Source organism: Embiotoca jacksoni, unplaced genomic scaffold, assembly GCF_022577435.1.
Source record: "Embiotoca jacksoni isolate LCO1_2020_lvr unplaced genomic scaffold, fEmbJac1.0.p SCAF_9, whole genome shotgun sequence".
NCBI classification, from domain to species: Eukaryota; Metazoa; Chordata; class Actinopteri; family Embiotocidae; genus Embiotoca; species Embiotoca jacksoni.
Genome location: NW_027185447.1, coordinates 8,202,983 through 8,222,701, shown reverse-complemented (window position 1 = coordinate 8,222,701; position 19,719 = coordinate 8,202,983). Strand labels below are relative to the sequence as shown.

The 19,719-nt window shown below is 39.3% G+C and overlaps 3 protein-coding genes across 3 annotated transcripts in view; 2 read left to right on the top strand and 1 right to left on the bottom strand.

Moving 5' to 3' along the window:
- Nucleotides 1-19,719, top strand: part of cntn3a.1 (contactin 3a, tandem duplicate 1) — a 285,629-nt gene that overhangs the window by 11,511 nt on the left and 254,399 nt on the right. The window lies entirely within an intron of this gene.
- dffa (DNA fragmentation factor, alpha polypeptide) lies at nucleotides 425-7,997 on the top strand. Its single transcript, XM_069141255.1, has 6 exons — nucleotides 425-608; nucleotides 1,751-1,909; nucleotides 1,999-2,153; nucleotides 2,588-2,792; nucleotides 4,103-4,230; nucleotides 5,417-7,997. Exons 1-6 carry the CDS (start codon nucleotides 515-517, stop codon nucleotides 5,639-5,641), a joined length of 966 nt encoding a protein of 321 aa, XP_068997356.1. The 5' UTR covers nucleotides 425-514; the 3' UTR covers nucleotides 5,642-7,997.
- Nucleotides 8,078-12,629, bottom strand: masp2 (MBL associated serine protease 2). Its single transcript, XM_069141256.1, has 6 exons — nucleotides 12,608-12,629; nucleotides 12,315-12,537; nucleotides 12,053-12,230; nucleotides 11,140-11,271; nucleotides 9,741-9,937; nucleotides 8,078-9,516 (listed from the first exon to the last, which is right to left on the bottom strand). The coding sequence occupies exons 1-6, from the start codon at nucleotides 12,613-12,615 to the stop codon at nucleotides 9,343-9,345; spliced, it is 912 nt and encodes a 303-aa protein (XP_068997357.1). The 5' UTR covers nucleotides 12,616-12,629; the 3' UTR covers nucleotides 8,078-9,342.

The following is a 19,719-nucleotide window of genomic DNA, read 5'->3' as shown; positions in this document are numbered from 1 at the left end:
AATGTGCTTCGAAAAGGTGCATTTTCCTACATCACTTTGTCCATTTAATACCAACAGTATCCATCTGCGGGCAGTCTGACTGCTTTCAGTCAATCAAGGCTGATGTGACTGATTTATCCCAGAGTATGATGTCATAACTTGCAAAGAGAACATCACTTTTCATAATCGCCACCAAGCTACACATCAAAAGAAGATACATTTGCTGGCGAGACATCCTAATGTCTTCTGGGATCCAAACATTGCCTTGTTTCTCGAGATAAGGGGACACACACTCTATGGCCACATTCATTTTTTATTTTTTTTTATTTTTTAAATCGCCCTCCAGCAGCCACTGGCGGATATTGTATACGCGGTTTAATATGTTGTACGTAAAACTACATATCCCAGAGTCCTTAGCGCCACCACGGCGGTTCCGTGTTCGAACAGATTGTTGTCGGACAGCTGTTGTTGGCGTTTGTCAGAGTTAAAAGATAAAAGGAAGGAGAAGAAAAGCGGTTTCCTCGCAGATCTTAGGATGACGGATAGCAGACCGTGTAAGGTGTGCAATTTCACACGTCAAAAGTCATATGGGTTGGTAGTTCCCACCCTGAATGAGATGAAGATAAAAGGTGAGTTGTCGTGGCTTTTAAAACGTGTTTTTAGAGAACTGTATAACTGCCAGGCTCCATTTGCTGATAAAACTATGCATTATATAGTACACAGTTCTGTAAACATAACATAACATTAAAGTGAAACTAAATCTCGTACTATATTGTTGTTACTGCATTCACCACTCATTTTAGTTTGCATTGGTACTAAAGGGACTGTATTATATGGACGTGAAAGAAATGTTATGATGGACAATGATCAGCCACTCAACACTACAATAATGGGGATTATTGCTGCACAGCATACTTTATCCGTCATGATCACGACCGAGCTGTGTGTAGCAACGCTTCCATTTCCGTCGTGTTCAAACATGCAGGAGCAAAACATGAAAAGTCCGTCGTCTTCTGCTCCTCATTCCTAGAATACTAGTCACCAGGCGTTGCCTTATCACTGCACTCTGTCCATTAGAGGTGCTTATACAGGCTATTTTATAGAAATATCAATGGGATGAACGCCATCACTGTGTCACTGTTTTTTGAACCCACCGACATGTCCAAAATTTAGATGTACTTTTAATCTTGATAAACTTAACTTTTCATGACACTATGTCTTGAATGTTGTCTTTTGAGAATCTTTCATTATTTTTTTTGACCTTTTTGTAAAGTTATAGATTGCGGCCTCATGTCATTATACATACTCCTATTTATGCAGATTCAGTCAATATCCAAATAACATAACTACATTAAACTACAAAGGAAATTACCCAAAAGATTCAGTGGGCAGCACAAGCAAACCAGAGGGATGGGTTTATCATTGACATAAAATATGAAAAATACATATAATATGTTTAGGATGGCAGAGGGAGTGAGCAGTGCAAACACTCAACAGTATGGAGAATAGGAGCAGCTTTGATGAAAGAGCAGCTGACAGCTTTAATAAATTGACTTGTTGAAAGTGCATACGTATTTGCTTAAATCGGCTGGTGGTCACATGGTGTGTGAGCTATTAGTGCTTAGAATATGTAGCTTTTATCTCGGTGCAACTGATTGTTTTACTATGACTATATGGCTGAAGGCGTTATGAGTAAAAGTTCCCCCAGGAACTCAAGAAAAAGTATATTAACATGAGATCTGTAAAGTAATTTCTCTGTTTTCTCCAACAGGGTGTGAGTTTCTTGGGTTCAGCCCCAGTCACCCGGTCACAGTGGTCCTCGAGAATGATGGGACGATAGTAGAGGATCAAGCCTACTTTTTGTGTCTGCCAGCAAACACAAAGTTCATGCTGCTGCATGAAAAAGAGACGTGGTCTCCAGTTCGCAGGGGTAAGAAGGTTCACTCCGAATGGAGATTTGTTTACAGGACCAAATCCTGTCGTTGAAATGAAAATGAACCTCCTTGTGTTGTTTACTAGTTGACGGAGGCACAGCTTGGATGGCAAGAGACTCTGTGATACTGGAGAGTGATACTGTGGACACCTCTAGTACTGCAGCACCCTGGTGGGACCTGGCTCAGCAGCTGAAGCAGGACCTGACCAGCATTATTTTCATGTCCGAGGCAGACCTACAGGTACCAACATCAGTCCTCTGTGTCACTAAAATGTTCTGTTGTCCATATTGCAGCATAGTCTGATAAGAAAACTATACAGAAGTAGCACTGCTTGGAAAACACACTTTCCACAGTTGTCACCATTGACGTCTTAACTTATGTCATGTTAAATGATGACGGTGGTAATAATATGCAATTTTAAAATCTCATGGAAAGACAAAATATAGCAATAGATTCATCCAACTAACAGGAATTGTTTGTGTAGTGAAAGCCTGATGTGGCCGATTCCTTTTTGCAATCAACCTCCACTGTTGTCCAGGAATGATTAAAAACATAAGTGAGCCACAGTCACACAGGATGACCCTTCATTATGTGGGACTTGAACTGTGTTAACCTAGAGCTAAAATAGTCTCCTAAAATAGTATATTACTGCTTTATGTCACCTGCTGCTGCAGACCCTGGTGGATGCCCCGTGCCCTGAACTAGCCTCTGCTCTGGGCTTCCAAGAGAAGAAGGCTGAGGTCCTCCAGGAGACGCTGCAGAGGGTTTTGGATCGGAGGGAGGAGGAGAGGCAGTCCAAGGAGTTGCTCCAGCTCTACCTCAAAGCTGTGGAGAAAGAGGACAGACAACAGGAGGAACCAAGCCAGCCTAGTGTGGGAGGTACGGCTGCGTCATTATGTGGTTTTCAGTATTACATTTTATTTTTGCCCTACCCTCTGCATAGGTTTTATTATTTATTTAGTGTGGCCTTCTGACACTATCACCTCTGTGATAACTTACTTGGTTAGAAAGTCGTTTTTGTTTTCAGATTTCAGTTGTGATAAAGACCCTCGACAGACAGAGAGACATGACAGCAATACTAGTTCTTAAGGAAAATGAAATGAAATTTTTTGCGATACCTCCGCCTCTGGATTCATTGTCTCTGCAAATATATTACAGCATCTTTTGAAGAGCCATTAATGTGCTAAATAGAAATTTCCAAGTATCCCTAATGGCTGATGCTGTTAATAACATCAAAATGTTACATTATCAGGCAGTGCTTATACTTTTTTGTACGTAATAACCTCTGTTCTTTAATTTGTTTTTAATTTTCGTCGCAGTGTTTATTTTCTCGCCCAAAATTATATCATAATGTAAAATATTTTTGTCCAGATGTTTGCTGTGAGTCTATGACTCTTAAGGCCTTTAAACACCGGCGGCGTGACGAATAAACGACACAAAAAAGTGATATACTCAGACAAATAGTTTGCATCTAAATTAATCGGCTGTTCAAAAGATTATGTTGTGAATGTGAAAAACAGCCCCGATGGGTGAAAACCTTTAAAATGTCAGAGGTGCTCGTACAGTGTATCTACTACTCATAAATACAAAATATCCAATCAATAAGCATAAGTACAACACCCAGCATAATAATGAATACTATCCTATGTTTGTGTAGCCCAGGAGGAAGGTAATGACCCCAAAAAATGGTTCGCTGGTCGCTGATGTATTAACCAGCATGTAGGAGTGATAAAATCAGAAAATTCGAGGAAACATTAATTTTAAAAATAATGATTGATCTATTTGTGCTTAAGAAGTATTTTATTGACTAGATCTATATTTTAAGACAGGCTCATGTTGTTTAGTTCATGTCCGTGCAGAATATCAAAACAAATATTAACAACAAAATGATTCAATCATAAGAATGGAAACAGTAACTTTTTAGGTTGCAAAATTAATAAGGTGGGAAAAAAACTGATGATATTATTGATTCTGACACATTTCAATGCTTAGAGATATATCAGTTTTCAGTCTATTCTGCCTCTTACATTGTGTATTATCATCAATAGAAGAAGAGCTGTATTTGTACCTTTTGGTCACTAGGTGGAGCCAGTGTTGCTCCTTAATAATCCCACCTCTTCCAGTGATTCTCACAAAATTGAAGCTTTTTTACACAACAATTATTGAGAAAACCTGTTTGAATGTGTCAGGTGCTGGAGACATGGATATGACCGATGGGATGGAGGTGGACGCTGCGTCTGGATTCATTTCCAGGACATTGATGGTACTGAAAGGCAAAACATCCCCAGAGACCAGGCTCTCCACTGAGGATCTGCAGGTAGTCAACTCACACCACTGATCCTGTCAGCCTCAAAACCTCCGCAAATAGAAATTTGACTCTTACACTTTTACTGTGTGCAGCCGCTTCAGAGGATTCAGTCTTTCTTCAAACCTCCAAAAAGATTCTACAAAAGATTTAGAGATATCTGAGGAGCCACTCTTATGTCCTTTTCTTCATCATATTACATCCTTTCTTCTGACCCAAGGCCCTTGCTGTAACAATAGATAGATAGATAGATAGATAGATAGATAGATAGATAGATAGATAGACGTAGCAAGTGATGACGTCATCCACCGATTTACACTGATCCAAATCGACGCCTAGAGAATGGCTCGACGGGGGATGCCATCTTTTCCGGTGGGAGTCAGGACCTTCCAAATATGGGGTGCATGGTGAAGCTAGCATCATCATGTATTGCCTACTCCACTGGTGAATGGAAATGAAATGACAACCGAATAACAGTCATTGTTTCACAACTAACTCCGATGACATTCGAGTTCACCAGTGATTGACCCTTCTGGTCTGCCTTGTTCAGGCGGCTTGTCAATTGCTCCAGAACAGCCATGTTAATCAAGCCAGTCACACCTTCAAACATACTTGTCTTTGAGATCGATTACCAAAACATGACCAGCAGCACACTGATTATAAAAAGTTGACGCTTTCTGGGAGCTCATGGGAGATTTATTTGGAACCAGCACTCAGTGAGGTTCAGTGGTATTACACTTACAGGTACTTCTGCACTGATTTCAATTTCAAGGCGGGGTTGTTGCTGCTTTGTTGTACCATGGCCCATCATCTCATCTTGAAGCAGCTGTAAAAATGAAAAAGCAAGTGTGTAAAGCTGAAATTCCTCACGCACTTAAAACACATCCGTACTGTCACGGTTCTGATGTACAATGGGAATTTACTTTAGGTAAAATGCAAGCAAAAGTTTCTGTCCACTCTCGTGTGCATAAATAAGGAAAGTCAAATATTAGAGAACCTTTCAATATATTTCAGGTCACTATACCAACAACACAAACTACAGCCCCAAATCAACATTTTTCTTGCGCAGTATCAACAATTTTGAGCATCAACTGAATTATTGTACACGCATAGATTTAAAACGATAAACGCCAGAATAAAGTCTTGCATGTTCGCCTTTACAGTATCTGAGATGGAGCTCTTTTCCATGTGTCTTCAGATGGTGGTGACCAGAGGGGTGGAAGGTATGGAGCAGGTGCTGGGCTTCAACAGAACGAAGACATCGGCGCTGCTTGAGGCCTGCGAAGTTGAACTGACCGCACGTCTCCAGCAGATTCAGGCCCTGCAATCCATCAGGAGCAGCACACAGCCGTACGGCAGCCAGCAGTCCAGTGAGAGGAGCCCGGAGGAGGGCGCAGAAACACCAGCCCAAGACAGCAACTAGGCCGAGGCTTTACCTGAGCAGAGACTGATAAGAATTCCCGCTGCCTGCCTCGGGTCAGTAGAATGGGATTTGCGATTTGTCACTGATGATATCTACTGTGCTGGAATACATGAATGTTAAGAATTTGTATATTTGCATCATGTTGGTAAACATGCAAACCACTTGAATGCTTTTGCCCCAAGAGGAAGCAGGGTGATTTGCACAAGTCATGTTTATCAAAGACATGATGACATTAACCACTTGCATATACTTTCAATGGGCTTCTTCTTTCGATGAGTGCCATGCTGTGAAAATAACTACAGACAAACAAATCCCTGAGAAACTTAAAGCCATCATTCAATATTTTGGGAAATGCCCTTATTCACATACTTGCTAATATGAAAAAAAGGATAACACTCACATGTCTGTCCTTTGAATATGAAGCTAAAATCAGCAGCTAGTTACTTTCGCTTAGCATTTAGACTGGAAATGGAAAAACTGTCCAAAGGTAACAAAATCTGCATCTTGGCACCTCTTAAGCTCACAAATTTCATCATTTGGAGGTCGGAGGTTTACTGGTTACCCATCTAAATTACTAGATCACAAGACAAGTCACTGCACCTGCCCAGGAAACAGTCCAGCAATGTTGTTCCCTAGTAGCCTATTAGTTAGAGCACATACCTCAATACAGTCCAAGGTTAAAAAAAAAAAACAGGCAAAAATACACCCCAAAAAAGCGAATCTTAAAGAAATGAAACCATACAAAAGAACAACTTGTCAATTTTGTACTTCTTCACCTTTGTATATTTACTTAAATGAGATATATTAACTTTTCTTTACCTTCGGACAGAACCAGGCTCGGCGTTTCTGCTAGTTATTTTGGCTTTACTTTAAGCCAAGCTTGCTGTCTCAAGCGTTATATTTACCAACCAGATATGAGAATGATATCAATATTCTCATCTAACCTTCAGCGATAAAGCCAATAAGCATTTTTCCAAAGATATGTAGGTCGTGCTTCAAGGATTAACAATAAACTGTCACTTTTAAATCAGCTTTCCAATGTTGTTGTTTTGCCTTCTGCTGCCTATTAAACACTGCTAGTTCGGTCAGAAGGTGTGCACTACCGTTTATTTTACATCCTTGGTTTAAATATACACTTTGAAGTAGCCAGCGAAACACTATGGATGTTCAGCAAAGAAAGTCATTTTGTTTCTGTTGGAAATGATTTACCTGTGCTATCGCTGAAATGATATTTGTATCTTGAGTTCAGGGGAACTTTTGGAAAGTTTCGAGTGGTAATCAATTTGTAACCAATCCTGTGCCTCCTAACTTTCTTGTTACTTCCCCATCTTTATACCTTTTTCAGTTAACTCGTAGTTTAACGACAGTAAACTTCTTCAAATATCAAGCAGTTTTCTAACTTGAGAAAATGTTTGGAAAACAAGTTTTCATATACTGAAAATCAACCCCAAAAAAACGTTTGGATTTTTTTATTTTGGATTTTTGTTTTGTAAAGGTACACTGCAGTGTCAAATGTCATTATCAACTGATGTGTGACAACTTAGGGAATCTTAACATGGAAAAGTAAATGGTAGAGATACTTCTAAACAATGCAGAGTACCTGTACAATACTGACAGAAATGGCAGACAGGATCATGAGGCAAGCAGTTTTTTTTAGTTTCTTTTTTTTAGATATGCATAAGTGCTATCATTGAGCGAATATATTTGTGTAAAATCTTATGTTACATAACAAGCAAGTGTATTTGATTGGGGCTCACAGGCTAATTCATCATTCTAATAATAAAGAGATAGACAAGATATGATGCATGTCACTTCGTACATGCAAGCCTCACTGAACACGCTATGGCTGACATTATGGGTGAGAAGGACATACAGTATGATGTAAGATGGTGTGAACAATGTGTGCAGGTCTCTGTGACTCATCTATAAGAAGGCGTGTCATCTCATCTGTCTCTTGAACAATGAACACAAGTGATGGATTTAAATGTGCGGAAATATCTCCTCTTTGTGTTGTGGTGAGATTGAAATGTCACTCCCGGCTTGAACTTTATTATTACTCACAGGGAGAAGTGCACCATTCATAATGTTCTCCTGATTACTCACTATTGTGTCTATTTATGCTAAAAAAAGAAAGAAAAAGTTGAGTCTCAGCATGTCACGTGTATACCAACAGTAACTGTGAAACACGTAGTAACCCGACACATTCCATGTTATGTATTTATTTTAAACACGCATGGCAAATGTTGCAAAGGGCAGTTGTAAATGACTGTACAATATGTGATATATGGTACCTTTTATATTCACTGAACGGTGGAGAAGGGATTCCTTTTTTCAATAAATTAGCCTTCAGTCTCTATGAGCGTGCCGTTGTCCCACATTTTTGTGACTAATAAAAGTATTTAGAATTATGCACAATCTAATTGAAAGGTGTTGTATTGTTGAGATTTCAACAACAAAAAAATCTTGGGGAAAATACAATGAATACTGATTAGGGAAGGCTCCTCCATGGTTAACAATAAACATTTTTTTAAAAAAGAGTCTCCTTTATATTATTTTCTGCACTGAGTTCATGCATGAATGAGGTAGTGATGGGTATATTAGCAACAAGCCTATTGGTAGCGTGCTGCTGCTACATATTTTCCATCAGCTGGTTAATAGGTTGCATGGGGTGTGTAATTCCTGTGGAATTGGCTCCAACTAGGCTGAACAGTTCGGAGCGAGTTTGATACATGTTACACAATGTGCATCAGATTGTGACTCAACAGTGCTCAGGTAAGAACTGCAGGTTTGCTCTGTAAGCACCCAGGTGCCCTGAGGACTGTTTGGGCATTTCATGCTGGAAACAAACCTTTTTTTAACATGTAGTTAGATGACTTTCAGAGAAACTATGCCCACCTAAGACCTTATGAGTCTGCAGGGTTGTAAATGCCAAGGTGATATATGGGTCAGTACGTACCTTGCCTTGCTAAGTTGTGGTGGCCTTCAAACTGTAGTGGTATGTGGTACAACAGTTCAGTCAAAGTTAAAATACAATGGTTAGACAAAAACAAAAAGTCATAACGTCACATGTGGTTTACCTCAATCTAAGAGACAAGAAATAAAAGAAACAAAATCAAACACGGGAGCAACCGAAACGGTAAAAGTAAATCAGCACAAGTGGTTTTCCTTCATACATTAACACACTCAGGCGTGCTCTTGTGCACCAATTGTGGGGCACACAGATGGAGGAAATGTTCCTAAGTGAATGCAAAAGTGTCAGATGAGGGGCAATTGGGTCTGAAGAACCTTATAATGAATGTTTTGATAGAGGAGAGGAGCCGCGATTGCTAAGAACAAGCTGCATAATGTATGAAGGTTAAACAACTGGCATTTATTGTTTCTCAGACCAGACAAACTGACTTTCTCATGAATTAATTTATTATTTCTGTGTTCAAAAGAGTCGGTCTTCAACTAGAATAGAGCAGAATAAATGCTCGCATTTTGAGGAATACCTATTTATCAAAATGCTTGATTACACACAGCCTTAGATTATTTTCATGGTCACAATGTACAGATTTGAATGGAGAAATAATACTTCTCTAAATTGGGAAAAGTGTCCTTAAAATCTTATATTAGTTGCACAAGTAACAAATAATAAAGTACCATATAAAAGACAATTGAAACACAATTCAGTCAATTCTCTTGCCAAAAAGCCATCAGTCTTAAGTTAAAGGGAGAGATTCAGCCTTGGCTCTGGTGTACTTGATCTTCCATCCCTTATTGTTCCCGCTGCTGTCGGATCTGAATGTAACATGCACTTGGTAACTTCCTGTGTCGATGGGGCCTGGTGGCTTCGAGCCACAGAAGGGCCCATACTCTTGTCCAGCTGTGGAAATCTTTTAAAGGGAAACATCAACAAAGAAAAAATAGGATGGTGTTTTATTACTTCCCTGACTGATTAATGTGTAGCCAAACTTAAATATGCAGGAAACCGCATGGCCATACAGTATATCACCCAATAAAGACAAGTCAGTGACAGACTACCTCCACGGGCATGAGGAGGAATACATTGCTTATTCATCATCTTGTGTGTGTTAGATTCTAAAGTCACATTACTGACCTTCAATATGTCGTACGGACAGGGGGCATCTGGGTGTCCCTCTATGTCAAAGGGCTCCAGGAATTCTAGGATTATTCTGGAGCCCTCAGGCAGCTGAATGGTGTGGTCGCACTGACTCATGGGTGGGTAGGGGCTCGGGTAACCTGGGCTAGTCAGAACCCCCGACAGCGACGTCAACATCTGGCTACGGCACGGTACTGTAGAGACACATTAAATAAAGTCTTAAACTGTGGTCACTTTGGGATGTGTTTCAGTCATGACTTCACAAAATGGAACTTCTATCTGCACCTTAAACTGCTGGGTCACGAAGTAATGGCTTTAAAAAGTTTCTTGATTACAAGAAAATGTTTTTTTCTAATGAAACATTTCCTGGCATCATAAATGATGGGATTCATTTAGGTTTGCGTTATGCCCGGGCAAATGTGCAGATGTTGTCGCAGACAAAAACAAATGAGAATTGCAAAGAGGCAGAGTTGCTGTAATTCATATAATTAGTGCAATCTGTAGGCAGATAATAATTTTTGCCTATTCATTGCATGATTTGTTTTGTCACCCTTTTTCCTCTGGCAAAGACTAATAATTCAAGGCAGATCAGCTGGTAATTGTGATTAATTACCAAGTGTCAGTGCACTATTAGCGCTCCACACAGGTATCAATTTTTAATGCCATTTTGAAGTTGCTTTTCCCTTAGGAGTTGACAGTAATTAACCTCGCCCTACACCAGCTGGCAGAGATCAACTACTTTCTGCATCAGTATGCCTTTTCAGTCTGAAATTAGTAAGCACAGGCCAGCTATGACAGAACAAAATCAAATATGTAACACGACTAACTGTGTGGAATGTCACAGAATTTTTTTTGGAGGACTTTTCTCTGTAGTACTTTGAAATATGTGAAAGATAAATGGCTTTTTTGCGCAATAATTAGGTGGAGTTAGGAGTTTACAACACAGCAATATTATAACATTTTCCTGTCCCTTCTCAAAAAATCTGAAATCAGAAACATTTTGTGTTTTACCGTAATTATCTTATAAACACTTCAATATCACCTCAGTAAATAGTGCCAACGGAAAGATTTGGCAATCATCATATCCTTAACAATCACTGGAATTAAATGTGTTGTCGTCAAATGTGTCAAACAGAGGTCAATGCACACTAATGAAAATTGCTTTGCTTTATTGCCGTCAATATCTGCGGTGTCTGGTAGTGAGCAGCAGTGTATTTAGCTCGAGAAACACTACATACCCTATTTACAAAGATCAATACACAGTAAAACGCTGTATGCCAAGCTCTTAACACTGCACCTCAGTACACAGCCTCCGACTCACTTTGATTGAGCTCAGATGGACCTCAGTAAATAGTGCCAACGGAAAGATTTGAGCTTTAGTCAGTATTGCTCTTACCTGTGCAGGATCTGTTGTTGTCATGGAGAAGGTATCCTTGTCTGCAGGTGCAGTAATAGCCACCGATGTAATTGTGGCAAAAATGATCGCACACTCTTTCCCCATCTACCTTGGACAGGCACTCATTGATGTCTATGAGAGACAGACACAGGAGAGAGTGAAACACAACATGGTAAAAATGCACTTTTCAATCTGTGAATCAGAATGTGGGATTGTCTTTTTGTGGATACTTTGTAAATTGTAAGTGTGTCTGAACCCACGTCAGAAAATCTGAGATTATTTATTTGGGTTGCATTGTCCTGCAGTGTAGAAGTCACCATTGCCTTTGTAAGTAAAGCAGAAACTTCATGAGACTAGTTTGTCTTAACTCTGACTCATACAAAAACGTGGTGTCAACTGGTTGAACATAAACAAACTGTTTATGCAACGGAGCTGCAGCAGGCTGCGAGGTGTGATTGTTACTGGAAAATATAATAGGTTTAGATTAGAAACTTAAAAATGTAGTAATTCTATATAAAAACTGAAATTGCAGGGAGACTTTTTAAAAAAAATTATTACAAAAGAAAAAAAAAATGGGCCCTGTACTGGCACATTTTGTTTGTATGTATTGTTGCTAGCACCTTAAAATAGGAACTCATAGTTTGTCAAATTTAAAATATATGTAAAATTGGAATCTCCTTGAATTGTGTCTAACCTGTTTCCTGTTGCGTTTTGCCTCTATTATATTGTATAGTCTTTCTTTTTTTCTAAATCTGGAATATTATTTAAAAACTTGACTGTTTATACCTGTGATGATAATCCAGCTATTATTTCTGTCAACTTCACTGCACTCTGCTAAGCTTTGCTCAGTGTAATTACAGGAGGCCAACAATGTATCTGCCCTCTGGCATCACTTGTCACTATCCTGTTTCACCTTCAGAGGTGTAAAATGCTTGGAAGCCAGTGAATCGGCCCTCGTTAGAGTAGTCACTCCTAAAGACCACTGACATGAGGTTCCCGGCTGACAGGATGATGGTGTTCCTGGGGGTGCTTTCATAGTTCTTCTCTTCCTCACCACAGAACCGCAAGGTTTCGTTCCCCTGTGCCAAAACCTGGTTTGACAAGGTCAGAGGCCTTTTAGTGAGCAATAAACCACTGACTCCAGTTCAGACGGAGGGAGCTGGGATCTCTCCTACCTGGATGTAGTCGTATTCACATCGGTTGGACGGCTCCATGCTGAAGTGGGTGAAGTAGAGTTTGACCCTGTGGCCGTCTGGTACAGTAATGTTCCACACTATGTGTTGGTTGTCTGGGTACGGCTGGGGGAAGTCGGGGGAGGTGAAGCTGCCGTGTAATCCTGTCATTTCCACACTCAGGGAGACATGGAGGAAGGAAAACAAGACAAATACACAGAAGCCACTGGGAAGAATTAGGTGTGATGGCAGCAGTTTCAAGGATTATTTCACAGAAATGAGTAACTGAAACTCACCTGCTCATGGTGGCTTTGCAGATACTGCGTGTTTTGGAGTGCTTCACTCTTCCTGATCCGAGGGTGAATGAACTCTGTCCTGCCTGGAGGACATTAAGGTAAACAAAGTGAAACAGGCACATGATCAGTTTGTCATCACACCCGACCTTCTTCAGTCAGAGAAACCTATCAAACTAATGTACGTTAGAACAACTTTGATTCATTGTTGTTCTGTTAAACTCTTTCTCATTGTTTCATCACCTCATGTTTCTAAGAGGAAATGACAGTTTGGATGACTGTGACTTTTCCCTTAACATTGATTGCTTTATATTGTTGAATTTGAATGTTAAAACTGAACAAATGTGAATGTAAAAAGGCAAATATACTTATAGAATTGAAAATCACCAATCACCTGTGTCACACCTCAGTGCCCTGTGACTGTTGTTTAGACAGTGAAGCTGATCAGAACAGACCTTGAGCTGCTAATTATTTCAGGCCCTGCTCTGATAATGGCCGAGCTGAGAGGCTGTCAAATAAAAGCCTCAGAAAAATAAATACACTATAGCCACAACATTTACCAGCACGGCCCTTTTGTTTGCACCTAATCTCTTTATCATGGATGAAAACAGTCAACATTACATCAACACAGTGAATGAAACCAGATTGAATTTTTGTTCTTTTTTAGACGGCTGCATTTGCACTCTGCCAAATGCTTTAGTTTCAACCTTCATTGTAAAAGCTTTAATAACAGAGGAATCACAATGTATTCATGCTGTCGGCTTTGATGGAATACGGATATTGATGTTATTCAAAAGTGACCGGGGTCTTTCAGCCAGCAACAGATGCATGATAAGTAGCTTATAATAACCAAACCCCTGTTTTCCCCAACGCTAAAGCACTAATAGCTAGTATCTGAGGTGAATTACAATGATTATCCATATAAACATTGATGTTAATTGCCCTCTGTAAATTACCTTTTTGATTGCATTCTTTGTCGGCCTCGACCTTTTCGTTTTCCTCCTTCCTGATGTTGAGCTGGTGGGATGTTGAACCCCGATGGAGTCTGTACTGATGGCAGATGCTGTCCTCTTGGATATCATCCATGACACCCTCGGACTCTAAACATAGCATTCCTGGAACAATAACTATTGTGCCATTCAGGCTTTATGCATCATCCCAACCAGGGGTCTCCTTTTCATTGCCTCTGGGAGTGTAAATTGGTTTCAAGACACAGAGCCTTTGTTTCCAGAGAACTCAGAGGGATCTTAAAGGTGAAAATAGAGAAAGATCCTGGACTATTTCCACTTACACATAACCCTCCACAGAGCTGCATCACTGTCATAAAACTGTAAACATCCTGACAACTTTCTTATATTTGGCATTTTGCAGTCTTGGTTTAAAGATATTCCCCCCAATTTGAATTAACACTGCAGCCTCCAGGGGCTGCTAGTGGTTCTTTAGACACTCATACCTTTTTTTTCCCTTTTGCCTTAAGGGTGATTTGTTTTACTAATTTTGAAATCTCTTCTGCTCTGCTCATGTTTGCATGTTGTTTTGTATTCTTTCATTGTTATTTTCTAGATATCATATTTGTATGTATGTATCTATTATATTTTTTTTTAAACTAAACTACTAAAACACTTTAAATTCAACAGGAAACATCACTCTTATTGGATCTGTACAATTTTCTTTATATTTTAGGTGGTTGGTATTCATTTACATAATCACATATTGAAGTATGTGGTAAATACAGTTAACATAAGTGAACTAAATCATATTAGAACTCCAAAACAAAAGAAACAAAGATGTCTTTGAGACCACTTCTATCCATTTTAATATACATTACATGATGTACATTCATTTTAACGTAACACAAACACATTCTGCAACTTTGTTCATAGTTAATCATTTTAAAGCCCTACACATTGAGTTGAAGTAGGTTTTATTTATTGTGAATTTAAATATGTGCCAAATTTGAAATGTTTAGTAGAATAATTGAAAGTATTTGTTGTTATGAAGTGGATTTTGAAATATTTTGAAGACTTAGTTATAATCTATAAAATATAGCTTGACAGAAAAAAGAAAAATTAACTGAACACTCGCTGTAAATGTTGTCAAGTTTAAATTTATATCCCTATTTCATTCAGACAACTCACATTTGAAATGTTTGTTTCAACAGCAGAACATAGTTTCAGTTTGGCGTCTAGGCTCAGGACTCATCACTCCCCGTAGATGGCATTACACAGATATATCTGGGGTGTGATAAGCAAATATCATAACCCCCCCGGAGCCTGCAGGTGGATGCTGGGGTGGTGGTGGGGCTGAGCAAACAGGCAGCAGAACTGACGCAGACAGCAGTGTTGTTCACGGGTAGAAAGGGGGAGATGGGAAATTTCCCAGCTTAAATAGATCGCCAAATTTGGAGGGTCTGTATAGCAGATGATTATGGAGTATGTGGCATGTCACATGATGCAGAGCGGAGCAGCTCGAGTTGACGGGCTGAACTACCTCGCAGGCGTCACTCCATTTATTTTTTGCTGAAAGCCATTTTTACGTTTTGCCTTTGCTACGAATAAGTGTACATTGTAAATGTCATTGCAGTTATTGGTACTGAAATGCCACAGCTGTAGTAATTAGAAGTTACATGACACCCAATCCTTCATAATGTACCCCTGTCTGTCTTATTGATTGAACACGAAAGATTTTTTTTTTTCTTGGTAGGTCCAGTCAATCAGCCTGTTCTGAAATACAAAAAGGGACATCATCCCTCGAAAATGCCCACAGCTACTCAGACCCACACTTATTTTTGTTTTTATCTTTCCCCTCCAATGCCCATCTAGGTTCTCAGCTTTATCGCCGTTTCACACCCTGAGGTCGAATCTTTCACATCTTTAGGTCATACCTTAAGTTGTGAAAAACCTTTCCTTTTATTGTGGGTGGATGTAGCTTGGTAGTATTCAGTAGAAGAGAACATCCAGTACAGATGGTACCAAAGAGGAATAGCACAATTAAAGCCTAAGACTGAATTCTGAATCTTTGGCAACAGAAAAAATGCTCGAGGTATGCCAAAGTTAAATATATATATATATATATATATATATATATATGTATATCCTGAAAAAACAAAAACATAAAATCAAACACTATAATAAAAAAAATTATGTAGAGAACAACAATATTTTTGCAATAGTGTATTTAAGTTGGAATTTTTAAAGTAGTCTCTCTCTAAGTCAGGTAGATATGAGACAGTCAGTGAACTGACTGAAGTGATGATGTCATCTGAAGACAAAAACGGAATCAACCAGGGCAGTGTACAATGGAAGAGCTCACGCCATGACAGCAGCCTTTGTGGTTGATACGGGGACATTTTCTGATTCGCGACTTGAATCCTCACATTTCTATCAATTTCACTGGGATGGGTATAATAACTTCAAATAATAAATGGCACTAATTCTTTGGAAAGGGACTGATTCCTTCAGGCAAAGATCCCATTAATTCATGATATTTACAATTTCGTGAACTACAAAAATGAAAAAACAAAACAAAAATTATTCAACATGGAGGCCTCCTGAGTCACCCGAAGAGCTGACATAAATCAAGCGACTTTGAATCCCATCCTCAAAGCACAAATATTTATCATAAAGGCTTCGAGGACACATATGAATATTAGGGCAAGTAATTGTACATGTGCGTCACGAAAAAAGGCCATTTGCCAAACACTGACTAGATTCAGTGTTGCGGTTGTGCAGGTACCATAGATAATGGGCTTACACACAGAGATGAGCATGCACTGAAAATGTGCAGGGACACAAAGCTCCGGCTGTTTTGATTTCAGCATGATCAAATCCTGAATGTTCATGTGTGCACCGCAGACAGCGTGCCCACAGCACTGTTCCATCAGCTTGTTGTGCCATGCAGTAATGAAGTGCTTCTTTATAGGAAGTCAGCCAGTCATTAAATAAAGAATAGGCCACTTCAGATCAATTGAAATGACAAAAGGACAGTGACTGTTTGTATCTGGCGACTCAACAGAAGGCAGTGAACAAGATGTATGGAGACAATTTTAGATAGGTTCCATATCAGATGCCGGGAGAAGGAAGAGAGGGAAAAGTGAATTTATTATTTCAGATTTTGCATCATTTACACATCTCTCTGCTGCTCCTCCATTGACCTGAACAAGCTGCTTCCACAGTTTTTACGAGCTACAGTATCTCTTTGAACATCTTGTGCGAACAAATTATACTATCAGACATGCTAGTGTGAGTGTATCTCCCCTCACAATGACATCCCTCTGCCATCTTCATCCTCACTCTCATCCTTGTTCTCCTTTCCACCGACTGCAATCACTGCAGTTCCAGACACCCACAGGCTGTAAACTGTAATTAAGGACTTGAATGTGTCAGTTGAGTTAAACACCAAGGAACAATGTAGAGTTAATCCACTGTAATTTGCTTGTCCACTGTAGTTATACAGAAGTTTTGGCTTTCACAGCACAGTACCTGCTGCAAATGACGGACAGGCCAACATGTCTCTATTGTGTCACACACTGAATACTAGACAGGTTAACAACTTTTTAATGCAGAGATGTACAATGTTTCTGTTAAGATCATGCGCATTTATTCAGAGAATAGAGAGAAAAAAAAGCTTTTAAATGCCATCGCCTCGAGCAATTCCTGAGTCTCACTCAGTTTCCACACCACAAACAGGTGCCTCGACTGGAGCCCCGGCACCAGATGTTCACTGGCTAAAGCAGAAGAATTGATTGTGTGTCGTTAATATATATTAACATTTCTCTTTGTTCTGAAGAGAGCAGCAGGTTCAGTTTAATGTTTCCATTAACGCTGCCATTGTACTTGTACATTGTGCGTGGGCGCAGAGATTACAGTAAATGGCATGAAATAAAAATACACGTGGAACTGTTTCACTTTGATTTCTTGTTTAAGTGTTACTTAAATTTTTTCTCCTCCACGAGCTTTTGTTAGGGATGGTTTCAGATGGAAATACATTAAGTAAGAATGGAGGAACATGTAAATGACTGCAAGGAATAAATGGGAATAATCAGGGATATAAGAGGAAAAATAAGGCCAAAGGATCTCACATAATGATAATAAAAGATTTTAGGAATCTAAAGATTGTCTTTCTTTTAAGAAACAAATCTTAAAATCTTGACCAGAGCTTGCTTTGTTTGTATCAGTTGAGAGCAGTAGCCAAAGCTTATTCTGCGATACATTTTGTGGATGTGGAAAGTTTCCAAGTGGTTCTCAGATTTTTAATAATCTGATATTTAAGTTAACAATTGAACAATTTGAACACATTGTTGTAAAATAGTTCCCCTTGGTTTTGGCTTGTTTTATTATTTAAACTGTCTTGTTCCAATAAGGAATTTGTTCATCACCTTCATTTATTGACAAACTACACTTGGATTTCCTGCTTATTTTTGTGGATCTAAGAGATGTACCAAGACAAAATTAGCATTCTGATCTGTCTAATGGTGGTGATTCATGCTGGGGAACGATGCATATTTCAGGTTTTTGAAAAGATAAGTGTATGTTCTGTGTCCTTAATTATGCTGGAGTTTTTGTTCAAATTAAGTGTCTTTGCTCAAAAAAACCCTGAAGCTCAGTGTTACTATGAATAGGCAACATCTGAGTTAACAAATATTGAGGTGAAATATTCTTACGGCTGAGAGATTACAGGTTTTGAAGTAATAATTAGTCTTCTTTCATGATAAAATACACAAAATGTGTTAACAAGGGATGCGTTTGCCTTGGTGCATTTACTGCTAAGTTTCCCAAATGCCAAACCCACATGTTCAGGGCGTAATTTATTGTTCACCGTAGGTTCCCAGCATCCCCAGATGCTAATCACCAAGAATGCATCCTGATGAATTGATGCTGAGCCTTTTGTGCTGGATTTCATTCCTGGCGTCAGGCCCATTACTCTTTCAATTTGGCCTGGCATGGCTCTTTTTCACAGATAACAAATATGGTCATTTCCTTGCTAATTCAAACAGGCTCTAGCTTGAGCAATTCAGTGGACTGCCATGAGGCAGTAAAGCAGTCAGTGACGTCGGTGTGAGAAAGCAATGATGAGAAATGGCACACAGGTGCTGCTCTCGCCCCCGAATGCTTTCCTTCATTATGGCGCCTCACTGCCACCCTGAGTTTTCCTTCATTATGTTTCAAACAGATCTTGCTTTTTACAAACCTACTGAATTACAATTTAAGGGCAACTGAGGATTTTCAACTTAAAAGAAGAAACACGACTGTCACAATTCAGAAAATGCTTCAAAATCAAGAAACTACAAACCTCAACTAACTTTTTGGTAAGCCTGCAAGTGATCAGTGGTAAATATTTCATTTCTTGAAACATACCCTTATCACTGATATGAAGTTATATAACAGTGCCGACAGGCCATGACTTAAAAACTCGGATAGTGATATTAATGGGGGGTTATTTCTTGTATAATTGATTAAACATTTTCAGGTCTGTTAGGCTTGAGAAAAATGATGGTTGGCCTGTACAGTAAACATGGATTTCCAATAAGAGTAATGGCACGACCTCTCAGACTTCACATGCCATTAATACCTGAAAACTATCACTGTCACCCGTAATGCATGGTGACATTTAGGTTCTCAATGGCTTACACCACCCTTTTTTTTTCTCTGCATTGTGGCCTGACCATTTGACATGAGGGGATTTCATGTTGTTAGAGCAACTGCAATCAGGTGTATTGCCATCCCACAAGGGCCCAATTGTCCTGAAAATAGTCAAAAGCAGCACTACATACTGGGAGAAAATAACATTACTTGAGCTTCTCATCTGCTGCTGTGGCAACAAATCTATTACAGGTGCAAAGGCTGAGCTAAACAAGGACAGTTTTGGTAGCTAATCACAGGAGTGTCATCCTTGTGATTAAATCCCTTTATTGTACACATAGCAGTGCTTGAAGAAGACAGTCAATATCATCTTGTGATGCTTTTCCCTTCTCTGCGGTCCTATTCTTCTGATGATACAATCAACATGATTGGCCCCTGGTCATGACACTCAGTATGAAAAATAAACTAATGAACTATGATAGTAACTCGGACCATTTTTGTCTTTCTTGAAACACAGTTTGTACTTTACATCCA

What these genes read in the sequence shown, in the direction of transcription:
- dffa (XM_069141255.1), top strand. Translation starts at nt 515, where the DNA reads ATGACGGATAGCAGACCGTGTAAGGTGTGCAATTTCACACGTCAAAAG. An exon ending in GAATGAGATGAAGATAAAAG is followed by an intron (nt 609 to 1,750) that starts GTGAGTTGTCGT and finishes TTTCTCCAACAG; the next exon opens with GGTGTGAGTTTCTTGGGTTC. An exon ending in GTGGTCTCCAGTTCGCAGGG is followed by an intron (nt 1,910 to 1,998) that starts GTAAGAAGGTTC and finishes GTTGTTTACTAG; the next exon opens with TTGACGGAGGCACAGCTTGG.
- masp2 (XM_069141256.1), bottom strand. An exon ending in GTGAATACGACTACATCCAG is followed by an intron (nt 12,231 to 12,314) that starts GTAGGAGAGATC and finishes TTGTCAAACCAG; the next exon opens with GTTTTGGCACAGGGGAACGA. An exon ending in AGCATTTTACACCTCTGAAG is followed by an intron (nt 11,272 to 12,052) that starts GTGAAACAGGAT and finishes TGTCTCTCATAG; the next exon opens with ACATCAATGAGTGCCTGTCC.